This window comes from Musa acuminata, chromosome BXJ3-4, assembly GCF_036884655.1.
Source record: "Musa acuminata AAA Group cultivar baxijiao chromosome BXJ3-4, Cavendish_Baxijiao_AAA, whole genome shotgun sequence".
NCBI lineage: Eukaryota > Viridiplantae > Streptophyta > Magnoliopsida > Zingiberales > Musaceae > Musa > Musa acuminata.
The window spans coordinates 4058689-4079749 of NC_088352.1; the positions used below are offsets into that span (position 1 = coordinate 4058689).

The window sequence follows — 21061 nt, forward strand, 5'->3', positions numbered from 1 at the left end:
GTAAAACTATTTATATCTGCTGATAAGACTAGAGAAGTAATAAGATTATTTAGTTCCATATTGGTTTAAAAGATAAGATCATTTAGTTCCGGTTAAAGAGTATGAGAACCGGTCGTAAGTTCGTCAAATTTATTTTACCCTTAAATTGGAGTTAACACGTTCATAAAATGATAAAATCGTACGGGTATGCTCATCACCCAAAGCGAATAATTCCTTACGAGCTTACGGGCCGCACCAATAATCGACTGACCAAATTATCCCTTATCAAGAAAACATGGATCCAATACCAGTTAACTGATCATCTTGGAATGAAACATCATAAAAAAAAAAATTTGATGACAGTGCAATAGTGTGAGAGTTGATAGTAATATTATTGATGGTTGGAAGAGTTTAGTTGAGTGATTTATTTAATAAAAAAGTTGAGATTTAGATACCAATTAATAGGAATAAGAGAGATCTAAAATTATTCTCATGGTACAGAAATCAAAATTATAAGTCATTATATGAAGTAACAAAAAAAAGTGATAGAATATAGAATAAGATGTAGATCAAATATTTTCTAAAATTAATTTGGTTTTATAATAAGAAGACCAAAATTGATAATATTTATTTATTAAAATAACTAATAAAAATTATATAAGAGAAGAAAAGTTTAATTTAATTAAAAAAAGTCCCTAAAAAAGTTTATCATGATGAGTTTTAGAAAAAATAAAATATATCCATTAATTACATCAATATTATAAAAAAAAATATATATATTTTTTAGTATCTTTTAGTTTTTCATATTAATTCAGACAAATTAGAATCATTCTTATTATGCAAGAAAAGCAAATCTAGCATACATATATGAAACCCAACCTGAATAATTCTGATACCAAATGTCATAATTTGATTTGATTGAATGACTAATTTCATCTATCATATTTTTATAAAGAGTATTAACCCATTAATTTGCACGCTCATCACACAAGAAAAGTTTACATAGATTTACTTTACTATCAATTATCATACTGCAAAAACAAAAACAAAAACATTATCAGACTGCGAACTGAACTCCACAGCACACGCTGAAAAAGCAGGCGCCTTTTTTTATAGGAAAAGTAATCTTTAACTGACACGTTTGCAGTTCGTGGCATGCACGGCGTGACGGAGAGTAATTACCTGTATATACCTGCCTAAAGTCAATGATTTCGTATTTCGTAGTATATATAATCATAAATATTACAAGTATAATTCTGTAATTATACTTGCAATACTAATTGAAGCTCTAATTAACATCATTCATTGTGTATTATAATGATAAAAATATTAATAGCAAATGCACTATTAACAAGTAGCAGTTGACCGAGCACATGGCACGTCATGATGTCCGATTCGCTCACAAGACTGGTTGCTGTCCCGTAACTTGCAGCTGATGCGTTTACATGCAGCGTAATAGACTCCAGCTTCAAAGCATGTGAGTTCAAGAAAAGAGAACCTAATGATCGTTTTTGCTCGATTAGCTCTCCTACCTATTATACGGTACAGCACAATCCAAACTGTACAATAGTTCAGCCGATCACCGCCCGGATTAGACCTCCGACACCATCACGATCGCTGCGTGGTGGTCGGCACGGCAGGCGCGACAAAAAGGTTCCGGTCGCGTGCTGCTCACTGCGGTCCATGAAAAGAAGAAGGAAAAGCTGCTTTGCGTTGGGTGTCATGTTATATAAGGGCATGCAGAAGGACCGGGAACAAACGAAGCTCCGAGGGGGGGATTAAGACCGCACCGCAGCTTGACGAGGGAAATCAAGATGGAGGGAGAGAAGCGGCTGAAGAGAGAGGAAGAGATCGTGGAGATCGCTTTGGCTGCAGCTGCAACTGCGCTCTTCGTTTCAGGACTCAAGAAGCTTCTACCTTGTGTGCTACACCAATGGCCTTTGGCTCTCCTAGTGGCTCCACCCCCATTTCTCTTGCTGCTCTTAAACCTTATTATCGCGTCCATTGTGGTAATCTCCATCCAGCCTAATCTGGGGAGAAGGCGAGGGAGAAAGACGAAGAAAAAGAGCGGTGGTAGGGGATCCAAGAGCTCGAGCTATGCGGCTTCGGTGGGGGTGGGGGAGGAGGAGGAGAAGCAGAAAGGAGGCTTCGAACCGCAAGAAGAAGGAGATGCCGAGGAGCTGAATGCACGAGCCGAGGCGTTCATCATGGCTTTTCGAAGACAACTTCGGCTGGATTCCTTCTCATCCGGCGTTCGCCGAACCAAGGTGGAGGCGCCGCCCCGTTGACGTGGCTATGGGGGGTTTGCTGTTTGGAGTTCGAGATGGAACTCGAAGAGCTTCCAGTTTGCTTAATTCATGTTCTTATGGCAGTGCATGTTGGTGTTAATCTGAGATTGAGTTAATTAAGCATGTCCAGAGCCATTGATGGAATGTTTCACATATTTTCTTTGAATTCCATCGACTTCAATCATTATATATGTATATATATATGTGTATATATATATATGTATATATGTGTATATATATGTATATATATATGTGTGTATATACATATATATACATATATATATACATATATATACATATACATATATATATATACATATATATATATACATATATATATATACATATATATATATACATATATATATATACATATATATATATATATATATACATATATATATATATATACATATATATATATATATATATATATATATATATATATATATATCAAGAGAGAAATAAAACAGTACGAAAAAAAGAAAAAAGAGGAATTTTGGCCTACCAATAAATTTAAAGGCTCTCCAACTTTGGTCGGCCAAGCCGTATCGGATAGCGCTGGTCTCGATCTGTACATTTAGGGCTTCGTCTTCTCTCCATCGCGATCCCTGGTTGCGTCAGGTTCCATATCGTGAAGCGGCGGCCATGGCGAAGATGATCACGCTCAAGAGCTCCGATGGCGAGGTGTTCGAGGTCGATGAGGCGGTGGCCATGGAGTCGCAGACGATCAAGCACATGATCGAGGACGACTGCGCTGAGAACGGCATCCCGCTTCCCAACGTGACCTCCAAGATCCTCGCCAAGGTCATCGAGTACTGCAGGAAGCACGTCGACGCCTCTGCTGCTGCCGCCTCCAAATCCTCTGATGACTCTTCCAAGCTCGCCGACGAGGAGCTCAAGTCCTGGGATGCCGAGTTCGTCAAGGTCGATCAGGCTACCCTCTTCGACCTTATCCTGGTGAGATCCCTGACCGATTCCGTTTCTGTTATTGCTTTTCCCCTTTTCTATTCCTTGATCGCTTCTAAACTGATAGGTCCGTTTTGGTTTCCTAATTTACACGCTTTCATTAATGTATATGTAGATCTATATTCATATTTACACGCTTTCATTTACACGTTTTGGATTACTTATTAGATCTATATTCATATTTTAGACGTATAGTATTTATTGCTTATCAACAAATGTAGGGAAATTTGACGGAAATGTCGAGATAATTTTCATTGTTATCTATTTCTGGCTAGTCCATGAGATTTAATCTGACGTTGATGGTCACTTGTGAAATTGGGAAACAATACATCATCATGATCTGTTGTGTTTGCGTTGGCATTTAGTGTCGAAAAGGCTGATTTTGCTGCCGCTTGGTGTTCCATTACTTGCGATTTCAGTATGTTAATATTTCGTTCATGGGAAAGTTGACAATGCCACATCTTTTTGTTTTGTACTCTTTATCTGGCTGAAGAGCTGTCTCAGATAGGTCTTTAATCTTTAGGAGTAACAAATGCAATGTTGGAATCCTACTTTCTGTTAAATGCATAGGTGTTTGATACTTTATCTATATTTCAGTCTCTTTGTTTTTGTAATTCTTTCTTATTTCAGTATCGTTAATATTTCGTTCATGGGAAAGTTGACAATGCCACATCTTTTTGTTTTGTACGCTTTATCTGGCTGAAGAGCTGTCTCAGATAGGTCTTTAATCTTTAGGAGTAACAAATGCATTGTTGGAATCCTACTTTCTGTTAAATGCATAGGTGTTTGATACTTTATCTATATTTCAGTCTCTTTGTTTTTGTAATTCTTTCTTATTTCAGTATCGTTAATATTTTGTTCATGGGGAAGTTAACAATGCCACATCTTTTTGTTTTGTACTCTTTATCTGGCTGAAGAGCTGTCTCAGATAGGTCTTTAATCTTTAGGAGTAACAAATGCATTGTTGGAATCCTACTTTCTGTTAAATGCATAGGTGTTTGATACTTTATCTATATTTCAGTCTCTTTGTTTTTGTAATTCTTTCTTATTTCAGTATCGTTAATATTTTGTTCATGGGGAAGTTAACAATGCCACATCTTTTTGTTTTGTACTCTTTATCTGGCTGAAGAGCTGTCTCAGATAGGTCTTTAATCTTTAGGAGTAACAAATGCATTGTTGGAATCCTACTTTCTGTTAAATGCATAGGTGTTTGATACTTTATCTATATTTCAGTCTCTTTGTTTTTGTAATTCTTTCTTATATTTAATCAATTTGGAAAAGAGTCATCCGAGATTGTCTGCCTGATTAATCCTGAGAACACTAGTTTGCTTCTGTTACTTTTTTTTTTAACTTAATGTTGCTATATTATAATTATTTACTGTTTTCATATCAGGATCTTTGCTTTGTCTTTCTCTCTCACTCAAGTTGTAAACCCAGCTAGCTGTCTATCTATTAGTTTAGCTTTTGCTTGTTGTGTAGGGAACTGCTCACACATGCACACGCTCACATGCACATGCGTCCATGCACAGGAACATGCATGCACTCACACATGCACGTACACAAACACCATATGCACAAACATTTGCGCACACATGTGCCCACTGCGTACCCGTGCATATGCGCATGCGTACATTTATACACACACACACACGACAGTCTCTTTGGTTTGAACTTCGTCTACAAGCTACTTGAATCATTGGAGTTAAGCTTCTGAAGTGCCATATAATCCTAAAATCTCTGCAATCAGTCTTGGAAGGAGTTTGTATATATATTTTGAGTGAGGTTTTAGATTGGAACATGCTTGTGAGGGCTTCAGATTATCTAACCTATGGGCTTTTGTTTTATCAAGTAAGTGCTCGTATAACAACATGCTTGTGAGGGTTTGAGATTATTTATCCTAAGGGTTTGTTTGTTTATACATGTATCTTTTAAGCCAATAGTGTTGCTTTTCTGAGAGTTATTTTAAACGCTTAGTCTGACTTACCATAGTAGTAGTGCAAGATGTGGGTAACGATTGTAAAGCATTACCCTTATAGACATGTTGATGGTTGATGGAACACCAGATGTGGGTAACAATTGGTTTAATACAGCATCGCTAATTACTAATCATTAATAGACTATAGTCATTCGTAGATCACTTGATGGTTGATAGTGGCATCAAATACTGAACAGTGATACTGTTCATTGATAGCTTTTGGGTAATAAAATCATCTGTTGCAAAGTACAATCTTGGACAGCAATCATTGGTCATTGTTGGACCATAATGAAACATAAGGTAATAGTGTTAAGATCTTTGATCATTAAAAATTCTTGGTTGCCTCTATAATTAGTGGTTTAAATTCTATTATTAACATATTTTAGTTAATAAATGTTTGAGCTTAGTGTTATTTGACTACCATTGGTTTCTTAGCATGGATCATGAATTTGCAAACTTGTGGATGTGTAATACACCAATCTTATTAGCCCCACACTGCCTGTGGGCTAAGCTTTATATAGTATTATCAATTATGGTAATATAGCCCATATGGTTTTCATGCTCGAGTTGCGGCAAATATGGTATCAGAGCAACAACCATATCTGGCGTGTTGGCCATGTTGGGACTGATTACAGATTTTGATGAATCTTTAGTGTAGCAAAAACATGATGCGGTGGTCATAGAGCTTCCAAACTCCACATCACCTATGTGAGGTTTTGATTATCCAAGTTTGTGCATGATATATGTTTGACCTAAGGAGCGTGTTAGGAATTTAAGTGGGGGAGATTTTCTAATAAACTTGGTACATGCAAATCTATATTTATATGTATCAATATGCAGGGGTTTAGTTCGACTAGGGAAACTCATTGAAAATGGATCTGCTAACATGGGTTCTACAGTCACTCTTCCAATTTATCCCTTGGTTTCACCAGCATGGAAAAAAAAAAGAATTAATGTGTTTTAAAAATGTAATCACCGGAAGAGCAACTGAAAATAATGTTTTTTAACAAGGATTTAATATCATAATGAACACCTTTATTTGTCAAAATCTTCGTTACTCCTCAACTCTAGTGTCTTATGTTAATATATAATTGGATTTTGTCTTTTTTTGTTTGTGCTTCGAAATGTTTGCACAGTAGGACTGCATTAGGATGGTTGACTGCCGGTTGGTAGGTGATCATCAATTACAGTTTGATCATGAATCACTTGGTAGGTTGTCGATCAATTGCAGACCATTATTAGTGATGGCTGATCATTGTAATCGACAATATCCCTAACGAGAGCTCTTGTTTGAGGGAGAAGACCTCATGGGGATAATCTAGAGGCAAAAGTTTCATTTCTTGAAATAAAAAAGGGAGTAAAAAATTATGTGTTGAGGGATTGCAACAAAGCTCATAGACCCTAGTACTTATAGGCTTATGATGAAGTGGGACCAAAGCCCCTTAAACAAGGCTGTCTCTCTTCTTTCCTTCACCCCCTATTTGGTGTCAGCTATATATACATTGTGCATTGTGTTTTTGGCCCTAATGATTTGGTGGTGTATGCAGGCTGCAAACTATCTGAATATTAAAGGGCTGCTGGATTTAACTTGCCAAACCGTAGCTGACATGATCAAGGGGAAGACACCGGAGGAGATCCGTAAAACCTTCAACATCAAGAACGACTTCACCCCCGAGGAAGAGGAAGAGGTGCGTAGGGAGAACCAGTGGGCCTTTGAGTGATGAACTCTCCGCGCTCTCCAGACGTCCTTCTCATCCTTGGAGTCATAAGCGGTCATGGTGGATGTTTTTGGGGTAATTTCGAACCTTTTGTTGATCTAAGCAGGGAGTGCTCTATGTCTCATGTAGTTGGAAACTATGACGACCAACAACGACTACTCTCTTTGACGAACAATTTGCAATTTGCATGGATAATTCCGTATCACTTTGCTAGAAAAATGGTAGGTATAGATTTAATAGATTATGAAAAATATTTTAGATGCCACAGGTAAAAAAAAAAAATTTTAAATTAGAAATAAAGATTTAAACATACCTAATTTGATTATTTCTTACATTGTTTTGTGATTTTGAATGTTAACAGTATCTTAGGAAGCTTAGTTATATCTGCACTTATAAAGTATTTTCAAAAGCTAATCGTACCCTACACAAATATAAGGATTAATTATAAATTATCTTATTTAATATTTTGATCCTTATATTTTTTTAATATTTTATATTTATAAAAACAAAATATTTAATCTCTTTTTTCATACTATTGATTTTACTAATAAAAATATTATAATTACAAAATTTTAACACATGTTGATTTTATAAAATCGATAAGGTGAAGAGAAATATAATTAAATATTTTATTTTTACAAAGATTGAGATGCTTAAGATAATCAATTATATAAGATAATTTCTAATTAATCCCAAATACAAGAACATTAAACTTTTACAGAAAAAAAAAAAAAAGACATGTTAAAGAAATTTCCACGAGAAACACTTTGTTCCAACCTGCGTATTCAATTTAGAAGGAATCATGCATGCATGTGTATCATCTGGCTTTTATCTTTGAAATGAGTTTGAATACTTCTCATACAACAAGAATGTTCTAGTTTGTCCCAATCAAAAAAATCCACAGGCATAATTCAGATAATTACATCATCCCACATGCTCCTTTTATCGGAAGGAAGCTTTTAGTTTTGCTTTTTGGATTTCTTGGGTGGGTTATCAACGTCTTCTTCACTTTCATCAGAAGAGCCTTCAATGACTTCATCAGGAACATCATTCGGTGCATTATTCTTGGTGATGTAGTCTTTTAGAATAGCCATACTCTGGTCTTTCATTGTAACCAGCTGTTGGGAGAGAATGCCAGCATTCGAACAAACAGAAAACGTCTCTGAGCCAAGATGAAGTGTTGCCTTTACTCTGGGTTTAGAATCCACAGCATCATTAAGTTGACCTTCCATTATAGACAGATCTGCATGTTACATCGAAGAACCAAAACTGTCATGCATATAAGTATTCAAAATTCTTGTATGTACTTATTATAAGAGCAATGGTGGTCTGTGCATGGCATTTTATCATATTACCAATCCTCAATAATGTCTAGAGAAAACTGCTATTTGGTTTACTGCATGTTGTGTGCTATGTTGTTGATCATAAAATTTACATGAAATCTTATAAGGATTGCTGGCATTTTATCCAATGATTAATTCCTTAATTGCAAGACATCCTAGGCATCACATTTCAACAAATAATCTGAGAAGTGGATAGGACAGATGAAAAGAGCTAGTCTATTGAACTAAGCAGAAAGGGATTCACGATCCCTTAAAAGTTAGATAAAGCTAAACTGGTTTTATTTGACTTTTGCAGAATAGATTTTTTAACGATATACCTCAGTTTTTATTTGTGTTAGTCATCAGCAACTGAAAACTAAATAATCAATCAGAAACCAAACAGCTTAAAAATGGGTGTGCAGGTAACTAAAACTTTTTACTACAAAGAGCACAGAAACTTATGTTCAAAATTCTTCAAACGAAAACTTCCAACATGAATTTTTCCAAAAGCATGCTAAGAAATGAATACCACAGTACCGATCTTAAAAATACAGTGAAGTTGACACGTATTACTCTTCCATATTCTTAGTCACAAAACAATGAGCTGTACAATCCTAGTTTCTCGCCTCTCACTTCTACAGACCATCAGGATTACCATATTTCATATCTTTCAACTCCTAAAACACAGAATTTAAAGAAAAAAAAGGAGAAAATCTTACCCTGATATTCCACTTACTCTGGCCTTTTCAATGGATACACTGGGGTAATTAAAATTTCTCTATCTGCTTGAAAGCAAAGCAGAAAAAACAATGCAGGCTAAAGTTAGTGTTCAAAAACCTTTCTGAACTAGTCATGATGCAGTGAATCACTGAATCTAACAGTTACAATACTCATGTACATAAACAAATTTGAGCTCATACATATTGTGCATCATGGTATATATATCATCTAAAAATTCTATGCCAGGGTGAGGTACAGTATGAATGAGATTGATCCTTCATCGTGAATCCTGAAATCAAGTTCTTATGAACCCTTTCACGTCCGTCGTGCTTATCTATGTACATTTAATTACTGCATTGGTTCCCTTGCTGCCTAACTGATCCTGCATATTCATCTACTGATAATGCAGCCTTCCCCTAAACAAATTAACCACTGCAGCTGCTTAAATCTTATCATGCAATCAACTGTACTCCTCGTCATAAGCAACCTCATCCTTTAATCAAAACACTGCCTTGTCATCCTTTTCATTCACTGGCATCCTATTCCCACTACCATTGTTGTCAACTTAAGCACCAGTACAGACAGTCCTGATTACAACAATCATGCCAACCCTCCTCTTTGCCTGTCACCATTCATCCCCTCATCAAACACCAAAGTTGCAGAATTGATGAATGCTGGCAACTTTTGCAGAACTAACTGTAAATTGCCATAATCAAAGCTTCAGTTGCTGACTATAATCAATCACCATCACTGCAGAACCCGCTTTCCACTTGACCACAAATACCACGGGAAGCTACAATATTCTGATTCTTTAATGTATCATTCTATTCATCACAATGACACATAGGTACTTCACTTGGCTACATCAGAGCCTTGAAGTGAGAACAGTTTGCTTTCGCTGAATCTATCACTTAATTTGGCTGCGATAACAATGCCAAAGCAAAATATTACCAACAGATCGGAGCCACCACATTCATAAGCACCTGCAATTTGTTGTTACAGCTAACTTTCCTACCGACAAGAACAACTTCTCGTCTTCAGATAAGAAGACGAAGCATATGTCAACATTGTTTGAGGTTTCAATTAATTTAACTTTTCCCATTATATATAACCTCACTCTCAATCTACCATGGTTCAGTCACCAGCAATTTTAAGCAGGCAATGCATGAGTATCATTCCAGAATTGAACTTCATAAAAATTACAGGATAAATTTGGTAGACTTAGATTGGTGTGACATGAAGAAAACTAGCTTTCTACCATTTAGTGGCTCCACAAGACACGGAAACTGCTTTAATCAGATCATTTGTCAAACCTTAATTTTCATTCGGATTAGGGTTTAGTATACTTACGATGGTTTCCACTAAATGAAACATAGTATTGATCAAATTTCTCAATTTGATGGTCACAAACAAAACACACTCTTTCATGGTGATTTCTAGTGCGAACTCAATGTATCAAAAATCTATTAAAATTTTCTTCAATTAACTACCAATCTAGCCTCAGAACCATTCTTGCTATTCAGTCAGTGTGGTTGAATAAAGCTTCCAAACAGAGAACCTGAGAAATCTCGACTATTGGTTAACCAAAGACACTTGAGATACACTGCGGAAAGCAACACATGTATGCTGGACAAAAGACCGAAAAAACCCGTGAACATAAAAACCCTATCTTTATTCAACACAAAGATTGTGCCCCTTCCAAAACCTGGAGCACAAAAACCCTATTTATATAGCCGCGCAGACCAATAAAGAAGCCCTAGAAATATGTCCCGAATGCCATAAGCCGAATTCGTATTCAAGGTAATCGAGCTCTACCACTACAGGTTACATCACCACATCACCCAAAAGAGGGTGTGACCAAGATGAGAGAGAAAGAGAGGCAGAAGGGGGCGAGATAAGCCGGAGATCGCGAGACGAGGCTTTACCTCCGCTGTGGCTGGCCAATCCTGTCCGCTGGGCCAAGCAGAGACGGGGTCGGAGGACGGGGACGGAAACTGTGGCGGTCGGGCTTAGGGTTTTGGGGCTGATATCTAACGTTGCGTCCCATCTAACGGTAGATAACATAACGGATCAAACTGTTCTCAGTGGGTTGACAATCATAGACCCGAATCCGACCATTAACGCTGTTTGGATCGGATCCGAAATTATACATCAACAATTACCTCATATGATTAATATTACTTAAAAAAATACAATAATCTAAAATCGAGATATTTACTTCACATAATATTGCTGATGCAAAGTCTCCATGAACAACATGATCAATTCGATCAAAAACTAATGGGAGATCCCTTTGGATGCTCAACGCATGATTGGCTTGTGCTGTGCTGAACGATGAGGCATACTGTAGCCTCAAGATCAAACAGAAATGAACCAATTACATCCACCTACCTTCCCTAACATGAGATTGCTGAGGACGAGATCCAATTCGACCACTTCCAATCTCTTCTTCTCCTTGTGTTCTATCCGATTGAAGAAGTTACTTGCAAAGCGCTCCCGAGTGCACATTTAGCATGGACTGCGAGTGTGCCTGTCGTCCCTACGCAGTTGATGTCTGCTCCATAGGCTTCGTACGACATCGACAACGCGCAGCTCTTCTTTCCCAAGCAGGCCTGGCAGCGTCGAACAAAGAGGATGAGTTGGTGTGCTTCAGCTTAAATGAGTTGAATGGTAATGGAACTTCACCTTCTCGACCACAGCTTTGGTCTGTGGAGCATGGCAAGACCCCCGGGAGTAGTTGCCGCACAAGCCTTCGGGGTTGCCGAAGCTGGCGAAGGCAATGGAATGGATCACCTTCTTCCCTGTACACTTCAAACGAGCCTCTGGGTGTGCCACCGTCCCGAGCTTGCTGCTCTCCCTCAGCGACGACGACGCCTGTCCCGGGAAGAGCTCTGAGACGAATGTGCAGATGTTGTCCCTCTTCACTGTCATCATCACGATGCCCTCTGGCTTCCCTCGGTGCTCCTCGAAGACGACCATGAGGTTGTCCTTCGGCTTCAGCAAGGATCGAGGAACGTGATACCTGACATCGATGGGTGAATCAGCAGGAAGTACCTCGTTTCTTGTAGTTCAAGGAGACTCGGATCATGATGACTTACACTGATTGAGAAGGCTTTTGTAGGGGATTGAGGTAGGACACCCAGTATCGACCTATGCTCTCGCCATTGATCCATACCATTCCTTTGCTCATCGAGGTCAAATCCAAAGCAACAGGGTCATTTCCAGAAGGAGCATCGAAGTATCTCTGGCGACAAGATTGGACAGTGAGGAACGCTGATCCTTAGGCGGCAGCAAATGTTGGAGCAGCGATTCATGGTTCCCTTAGTTCATACCTTGTACCATGTGATCGGCATGTCATTCTGAGCCTGCGTCCAGTTAACATTGTTGACTCCTTTCTCGTTGAATATGCCCAGCTTCTCACCTACCAATCCAACCTGTGCAACAGCGAAGAACTCCGCTTAGTTACCAAGTTGTTTCTTTTGGATCTAAATCAAGAACTGAAATCAAAATGAGGGAAGAGACCTGATGACCCCATCCATTTTGCGACAAGTCCAGGGTTCCCGTGTTAAGACCTTGGATGACGACGGTATGAACGCCGGCAATTCTGTGTTCCAAGTACGATCCGCTATTCTTCACGAAGGAATCTTAAACATCAGCATTGCTAGCTTTGACTCAAAAGGAAATGAAACTTGTAGGATTCTGTCTTTGTACCGGTAATCCAATTGTCATGCACAATATGGTTACGTGGTTGATTCCTGCTCCTAGAGCGATTGGTTGATGGAAGACGAAGCTTTTCTCGATGTTGGTACCATGTCCAGACCCTGGAAGACTCAGATACATCAAGTGTGTGCACCGTAAAGGCATTGGGAGTCTGATGTACCGGAGAATATGAGGAACAAGGCAGTCATACCTGCGTGCCTTCCATTGACGAAAGCATGCATTGCATGGCCAAGGTTTGAGACCAGCAAGACAGGGCGGATGTCATGCCTCCTGGGTAAATCATCATCCTCTAACCTGAAGCTGCGGTGGTGTGGAAAGAACAGTCACCAACCTGATGATGTCTAATGCCATTCGGAAATGATGAGTTGCTCACCTTGTGGTGTACCACAGGTAGTCAGATGTGTCCTTGGTCATGTTGAACAGCTCTAAGGTACTTCTTGATCTAACCCGAGTATCGCGAAATCTCGGAATGTGGTCCTTGTGCATCTGCCACTGGTTGTTCATGCTGGTTTCCTTGGCTACATGGAACGTCCTCGCATTGTGCTGTGAAATCACCTGCTCAATAGATCGACATGGTTACGCTGCATCTGAAATGTGACCGAGTTCTGTCCTCGCAGAGAAGTCCTCTTACCTTCTGAGTATTGAAGGCCACGGTCTTACAGTCCGGGAGGATGCTGATGGAGCGTCGAGGCAGATAGTAATCTGTACCTTTGAAGTTGACGGTGCCTTCTATTTTCCGATTGCTATTGGAGAGGAAAGCAGCACAAGCCTTCATACCAGGATTCTCATACACCGTCGCCTGGCATGTAAAACCAAGAACACATCACTCTTAACTCCGATCAAGCACTGCACTACCAACTCTGCTCACACTAACAGTTGTATCAGATTATACCTCGAAACCATCTATGTCGAATGTTTGGACAGAAGAGACTCCCCAGAGTAAAGCCTTATTGCACAGCCGCAAAGCATGGTGCAGGTGGCTGAGGTGTCCGTACTTGGGCTCCTTGTGCAGACCTTAATAAGCAGCAATCATCCCAAAGCAGAGTTACTACTACTGCTACTGTATGAACAAATTAGAAGCTCAAATCAATGTAGGAAACTGCGACTGAGGCTTAAGCTTTTAGAGTTCTAACCAAATTCATCCAGAGGAGCCTCGTCATAATACCGCGTCATGGCGAAAGAGGAACCTGACCTTCCAAAGTTTGTTCCTCCATGATACTGTAAGTGAACATACAAAGCCATTGTGGTAAGATTTCTTCTTCTAGTCTTACTATCAAGAAGCGATGCAATGATTACCATGTAGTAGTTTACTAGTGTTCCATTCTTCGAGAAGAACCGAGCGACAGAGTATGCAAGATCCTCTGCTGATCTTTGAGATGGCGGGTCACCAAACACTCTGTATCTGAACACATCAAAGCAAGACTAGATTACTTCTTCTGTTGAACACATCAAAACCTTCATGTTTCGGTCAATAATCTGATCGAGGTTGGTGATTGACCATGACACCTTCTGGCCTTCGTTTCTGCTTTGTTCTTATACTTACTGAGCAGTCCAGTTCTCTGTCCACAGGAAGGGCTTGGTCGAATTATTAGGGACTTCGAAAGTGTCTCCACAGTTCCTTCCGTTGCATGCATTGATCTGCATTTTACATGATCCATTAGTGTATATATAGATGGATACCTCAACAAGTAGAATGTATCACTTTGTTTGAGCTATGTAGGCTTACCACTGGACCTGGAGCAGACTTCTCCTTGCACATCACCCATGGCACTCCGGTCTTGAGATCCACAGCCATGTTGCCTGCCCACCGCACGTATCTCAGTCCTGCGTCTTTGTATGCATGAGCCACATTATTGTACTCGTTCTCAACCTGTTGCAGTGAGATTTTGTTGTATGTTGTTTCAGTGGAAAAGCAGGAGTTGGTGAACTGATGGACCAACATGGAGGAGACGAGAGGACTCGGAACCTGTGAGAGAATGATAGGACCACCTTGGGAAGCAAAGAGTTTCTCATCCTTCATCAGGGAAACCACCTTTTCCACAAATCTTTTCATATGATACTGCACGCAAGTGAGAAGTGTTAATACATCATGTACGAGGATATCATGTTTCATCAGCAGACTGTTTCCTACTACACCTTGAAGGGTGGATTGTCTGTCCGAAAGCTAATGTTCTGGACCTCCTTCAACCAATATGGAAACCCTCTAAAGTTCATCTAGCAACAGTGTCAGTCGTCTGATGCATGTACAGAACACAGAACACAGGGCAGGGGCTAACATATATTTACCCATAGTTCCATTCGGCCTCGATGTAGGGACCGATCCTTAGCGTCGCATACATTCCTTTCTTCTCGATCAGCTTGATGAATCTCACCACGTCATACTTCCCTTGAAAGTTGTACTGTGATAAGCAATGCGAGATTGAGAAACAATGCTTCGTTTGCATTATGGCTTCTTTGACAGGAGTGTATTAACGTGAGTACCTGCCCCTGCACAGGCTCGTGGAGGTTCCAAAACACGTAGGTTTGGATCACATTTAGCCCGCCATGCTTAGCGCTCGCGATGATCTCTGGCCACATCTGATCAGCCAAACACATACCATGGAAACCACCTGGTTAGCCTCTGCGTCATGATTGAGTGGAAGCAGCGAGGTTGATGGCTACCTCGGGCGTGCTTCTGGGGTAGTGGACGGACCCCGAGAAGAGAAGCTCTCTCCTGCCGTTTATGATCAGCGAGCGGCGATCGTACGTAACTCCTTGGGAGGTACCACCTCTACGGCCTGCAACGTCGCTAACCAGCAGGGTCAAGAGGAAGAGAGTTCGGATCGACGACCTGGCAATGGTCTCCGGCGACACCACCATCGTGGCTCAGGGAATGGGATGATGAAGCGAGCACCGCGATGCTGTCGTTGACAGCCTATGGGAGCAGGGACGACGAAGAGAATGGTGGGGGTGTAGTGCTCCTCCACGTAAACGAGGTACTTAAGGTTGCGAAGAAGGGGTGGTGAAGACGGCTTGAGGTTCTGAGGCCATGGGGAAGCCCTTAAGTAGAGCCCGAGGAAGGGGGGAAGAGGTGCGAAGGTGTGGTGGTGTTTCATCTCTGCGTCCTCTTTTCCATCCACTTCACTCCCTCCACTTTGTACGTGGTGGATGGTCTGAAATTAAAATGGCCTGAGCTCCCACGTTGACCAGGTCAACATACACAAATATATATATATATATATATATATATATATATATATAGATTAAATGAGAGATATATATATATATATTATTTATAATCTTAATGTTTCATTCAATTTAATGGGTGAGTTGATTCACATAATCTTGAATTTGTACAAATTCATCAGTTGCTTCCAAACATTAAAAACATATCCTAAAAATAGTTCAAGGATTCATGGAATATAAGCATACAATTCCAATTCTCATTATGATAGTTTTAGCACCATGGTTTAACACAGTATTCCTTATCATACAAATGTTAACACAAAGATAAGGTTTTAGCACATTGAATGCATTAACTTAAACACTGCATCATAATATAGCATTTTATGCAAAAGTTACAACCAATTGCTTCAATCTTAATCATAACGAAGCGCCGAATAACCAACCGACAGAAGCAATGGCATCGAAGAGTATTGCAAGAAGATGATTGTGGTTTGGTTTTATCGGATCATCTCTCCGACGTAGAGACCTCAGCACTGCAGACAGGACATACCTACAAGGGGAAAATAATATATAATTGATTAAAACACTAATCGTTTTGGAGGGTTTAACAAGGTGGATGTGGAAGCAGAAAAACCAAATGATAAGTTAGATTGGTAATCTGATATAAAGCGGTACCATTCTTTTTTCTAGGGTATTACCTTGTTTATCTGGAGCCACTTGTTTACGCATTCAGAGTGGTATTTATGCTTGCAAGAAAGCAACACCAAAGAATCACCTTCCTCGTACTCCAGCCGGCATATAACACACCTGCAGCATTCATTTAATTGTCACTAGACTAATATCACATCTTACATAAATGACAATAGCAAAAAGCCTAAAGGGAAATGCATACTGTTCAGCACTGCCATCTTGCGCATTTTCTGCTTTGTAAATTACTGAAGGCAAAGCGGCAATTGTATCAGCAGAAAGACCTCTGCTTTCGGTTCCAACTACCTCACCTAGTGCAACCAATTCCTAAAGTAGCAGTAACATCAAAGACTGACTCGAGAAGTAAGCAATGAAAGGCTTAGATTTTTCTTTTTGTGTTTTTGGTGGAAGGAAATCTCTTACCTCATATGAGTATTCATCTGGATCAACCTCTTGCCAAGTATCCTGCAATGGAAAATATGACTTAAGGCAACCTCATAAGTTCACGGTATTACATTCCAAGCATTTCCCCAATTTAATGATCAGAGTTTGAATTGACCATTTCATTTATTTCTCCCAAAGCTTTACATTTGAATTAAATTGGTCTATGATGTAAATGGTCAATATTGATGAGAGCATGAAAACATATTAGTGGTTACTTGTAACTATTTAACTCACACAACATTGTGCTTTCTGAAACATTATACACAAACATTATGACATCCAACCTTAAATATTACACAAAATTACACAGTAACCAATCTTATTCAAAGAGGCAAGGACTGGTTTGAATGACAGCTAGGCTGGCTGGAAGCCAATTTGGGAACTTACTGTGGTTCCTAAGGTGAAGATCTTTATTTGAAAGCTTGTTTGCGGGTAGACATCCGATGTCAGACCTGTTACCAGAATCTCTAATTCTCCTCCTATGCCTTGCCTGGTCTGTTTACCATTTTCCGATTCTGCCAGACACATCATTTGAATGTCATTCCCTCAATTATTGGCAGTTTATGCAAGATTAACTGAACTGGGAGTTCATCTTTTAAGATCAATGGGCTGCAGGAAAGTGGATTGAGGAAGGGCCAGATTTGGATAACGAGACTAATGGAAGTTTCCTTGCTGTAATTGCTAACTCTCTTCGGATCCTATGTAATCACCCTAATGACTTCATTTTCTAAACAGCAAAGCCCAGATTGCATCATTATAATGTAAAGCTTTTGCTTACAATTGTGGGAAGTGGTGCCTTCCACAATAGTCTGTGGCAGATGAGTATATGAATCAGGAAGACTTACCAGATTTTCCTATGAATTATTACTTTGTTTTAGAATATGATGCTCCTTTCACCAGTTAATCTGAAATTAGCAAGCATGGGATATTCATTCAAGATTTACAGGGAAGAATTCTTGCTTACTAGCTGTGCCGCAACATGAGCTCATATTGTTATTCACGTTGAGAGCTGCACAATTTTGGAGGCTCTACAGCATGCAGGGATTTAATGAATTTAAAAGCACTTGGACAATTTAGGACTCTCTTCAAGCTGTTAGATTCCTGAACAATTTTGCTAAGAAACATCCTAAATGATATGTATTTTGTTATCTAAGAGAGTGACCATTATCAAATGGGGTTTCTTGTACAAGTAATAAGAAGAACCACATCACAGCTAAACAGTCTCCTATCTGTGGAGTGGTGACTCAATCAATTACCAATTCGCTATGAACACTTAATTTTAGCCTAAAATGACCAATGCAAATCACTTGGCAACAAGTGAGAATAATATAGTTATGCCAAGCTGAATATGAACTAAGGTTGTAGGAGAGTAACAAAAGAAGCAAGGATAATATAGTAGTTGGCTGCAATAATATGAATGGAGATCAAGGATGAGATGGATATGATCATTCTTGTTGTTACTAAACCTTTTACCGTCCAACAATTAGATCGATAGTAGCACACAATCACAAATAGGAGCTGTATTCATATGTTTCTTTTAACAACTTTCATACATAACTACAAGATTAGCAATCACAAAGGGGGAATGCAGTAGGTTCTTCAGAAGCAATGCTTTAAGTTTTTCTTGTTGTCAACATAATCAGAGAGAAATATTTTACTTCATGAGTCCTAAACACACTTATTATAATAGATAGATACATAAGACATGATGGAAGCACAAGACTTCAAACACATAGCAGCAACACATGTTTATTTATTTGTTCTTTTTTACTTCTCAATACTATAAAAAGTGTGCTTTGTTGAAAAAAATCTTTCTTGGGTACCAATAAGACATGTATTATACTTCTGCATCATTCAAAACATAAGAAAGTGCCAAGAAGTGTTCAAAATATAAGCAAAACCTTTGTTTCTTCAGGTATTTTACAAATAGCAGAGATATGGCACAAAACAATGAGGGAAAACTACAAAACCTTTTTTGCAATTCAAACAACAGCATCAAGTGCAAGATTTATATGAGTTACGAAACCAGTAGTATCCAAGAGAAAATTTTGGCAATTCACCTGAGAGTTACTGCCATGGTCCCCATGATCATCCGACGCCCCTAAAAAGAAACAGACTAGAAGTTAATTCAAGATCCAAGCGACCATAATCCAACAAATAGTAAGCTCTAACCAGCATCCTCTCACATTCGTTCAATCCTGTGAGGGCCATCAATCGTACAGCCACCTCCCGCTCTTCGGCGTCCTGCAGTGCCCTTGCGAATGCCTCATCGTCTTCAAACTCAGCTGGATCGGCATCAGAATCATTGGCGTCAAACGCGTCCTCGTCGTAGTCGCTCCCCTCGATGCTCCCGTCATCCTCCTCGACGACACGTTCCGGCTCGTCTCCCACCCCATCCTCATCCTCCTCCCCATCGTAATCGTAGCTTCCGGCGTCAGAACTCTCGTAATCGCTGTCATCAACGCCGTTCATCCTCAGCATCGCGTACGCCCTCTCCTGCGCCCAATCGCCAACATTAAAAAGATGTCAAAAACCCTCACTCCCGAGACTAAAACGTGATTCACACACGGAGGAGCAGGAAGCGATCGAGGGATCGGACGGACACCTGTTCTTGGAGGGCGCGAGCGAGGGCAAGGTCGGCATCGACCTGGCTGAGGCTGGTGAAAGGCGTGCGGGCCGGGGGCGGCGAAGGGGGAGGGGGCCCCGCCTCAGCGGGGGGCGGCGCGTCCCCGGCAGTCGGCGAAGACGTCGTGATCGTGTTGGGATTAGGGTTCCCACCATCGGTGGCATGTTTGCTTCCGGCGCCGCTTTCTTGGCCGTTCTCCATTATTACGCCGTCTAAGAAGAGCGAGAGGAGAGATTAATAGAGGCGTGCGAGCATGTGAGGGATAATTTCCTTGTATATCTGCGTAGGGACCAATAGCACGACAGGTAAACTGACGGGTAAGTCAGCGGAGTACGAAGAGCTTCGCTTTTTGATCGACTTCGATTCCAAATGGACCAGATCTCTAGAATTAGAACAGAGGAGCAGTTTAGATTAACCGATACCGAGGAGTAGTTCGATAAACACAAAGCAGTTGTTGCGGCAGCCAACGAAGGATCCGGAGTTGTTTAACGTGGGAGAGAGGAGCAACGGAAACGACTGACGGGACGTCAAGCTGGTGGTGTTGGTAGGTACGTGCCGTGTGCTCGTGGAAAACGGGAATCCGGGCTCTGCACGTATTCTAAAGCAGATGCATCATTTCTTTTTTTGGGTGGGTTAATTACGTATTACCGCATCTTAGTATTTAGACTTAAAAAAAGTTACCATAGAATCTCTATAATTAAAAAAAATAAAAAATCTAACTCTATTTACCGTAACATCATTAATTTTATCCAAAAAAATAAATAATTAATTAAAAAAATTAATATCTTAATTATATTTTTTATGGTAACGAACGACAACATCGTTGGGTTACGAGTGATTGTTGGGATGAGAAGAGAGAGTGAGGATCATAGGTGAGATGACGGTACAAATGCAAACGCTCTACGTTTGCATCAACATCGACGTAGATGCTTAGTAACCTCTTTTCGTCGTTTTGTATCGGCATCACATGATAATTGCACCGGTGTTAATACAAATGCAACGAAATGGGTGCTCGATATCTACATTGACATTGATGCAAATGCAAAACAACGTCAAAGCAATCGTCACATTACATCTAAATCTACGTCAACGTAAATACATATGCTAAGTGGAGAAATCTTTCATCGGTCTGCATCTATATTTATGTCAGCGTCGATGTAAATGTTGAGTGGCATTTATGTCGTTGTATCATCTTCCTCTTCATCCATAATAATTATCCACGACACTGCATCACCGGTGAAAATATAAATAGAATGTTGAAATTATCTTTTTGTCCATCAGTTTCATATTTTTATTGATAAAACTGATAACATTATAGTAAATACAACTAAATATTTTACTTTCGTAGTTATAAAGATTCCAATATAAATATTTGAAATTAATCGAAATGTTAAAACAGTCTAACTAAAAAAAAATCAATTTTAGGTTACAAGCACAAGATTCGTGAT

At 39.7% G+C, this 21061-nt stretch overlaps 4 protein-coding genes and 1 long non-coding RNA gene across 5 annotated transcripts; 2 read left to right on the forward strand and 3 right to left on the reverse strand.

The window, feature by feature from the left end:
• The first annotated feature begins 1757 nt into the window (after positions 1–1757).
• On the forward strand, positions 1758–2409 carry LOC103980654 (uncharacterized). Its single transcript, XM_009397109.3, has one exon. It carries the CDS (start codon positions 1794–1796, stop codon positions 2265–2267), a length of 474 nt encoding a protein of 157 aa, XP_009395384.2. The 5' UTR covers positions 1758–1793; the 3' UTR covers positions 2268–2409.
• A 385-nt stretch (positions 2410–2794) lies between these two features.
• LOC135637014 (SKP1-like protein 1) lies at positions 2795–7134 on the forward strand. The gene is made up of 2 exons (XM_065149338.1): positions 2795–3227; positions 6759–7134. Exons 1-2 carry the CDS (start codon positions 2916–2918, stop codon positions 6930–6932), a joined length of 486 nt encoding a protein of 161 aa, XP_065005410.1. The 5' UTR covers positions 2795–2915; the 3' UTR covers positions 6933–7134.
• A 598-nt stretch (positions 7135–7732) lies between these two features.
• LOC135637015 (uncharacterized) lies at positions 7733–10994 on the reverse strand. The gene is made up of 2 exons (XR_010496132.1): positions 10897–10994; positions 7733–8172 (listed from the first exon to the last, which is right to left on the reverse strand). It is a non-coding gene; the product is annotated as an uncharacterized LOC135637015 (long non-coding RNA).
• A 439-nt stretch (positions 10995–11433) lies between these two features.
• Positions 11434–15550, reverse strand: LOC135635060 (beta-galactosidase 11-like). Its single transcript, XM_065145882.1, has 19 exons — positions 15353–15550; positions 15173–15268; positions 14978–15090; positions 14828–14894; positions 14658–14750; positions 14418–14561; positions 14235–14329; positions 13988–14093; positions 13825–13909; positions 13584–13705; positions 13323–13490; positions 13065–13246; positions 12882–12991; positions 12683–12792; positions 12494–12601; positions 12304–12405; positions 12070–12215; positions 11657–11993; positions 11434–11583 (listed from the first exon to the last, which is right to left on the reverse strand). Exons 1-19 carry the CDS (start codon positions 15548–15550, stop codon positions 11434–11436), a joined length of 2532 nt encoding a protein of 843 aa, XP_065001954.1.
• A 543-nt stretch (positions 15551–16093) lies between these two features.
• On the reverse strand, positions 16094–19863 carry LOC135636957 (E3 ubiquitin ligase BIG BROTHER-related-like). The gene is made up of 7 exons (XM_065149205.1): positions 19593–19863; positions 19174–19483; positions 19048–19088; positions 16967–17008; positions 16749–16870; positions 16555–16663; positions 16094–16406 (listed from the first exon to the last, which is right to left on the reverse strand). The coding sequence occupies exons 1-7, from the start codon at positions 19812–19814 to the stop codon at positions 16362–16364; spliced, it is 891 nt and encodes a 296-aa protein (XP_065005277.1). The 5' UTR covers positions 19815–19863; the 3' UTR covers positions 16094–16361.
• Positions 19864–21061: the final 1198 nt, after the last annotated feature.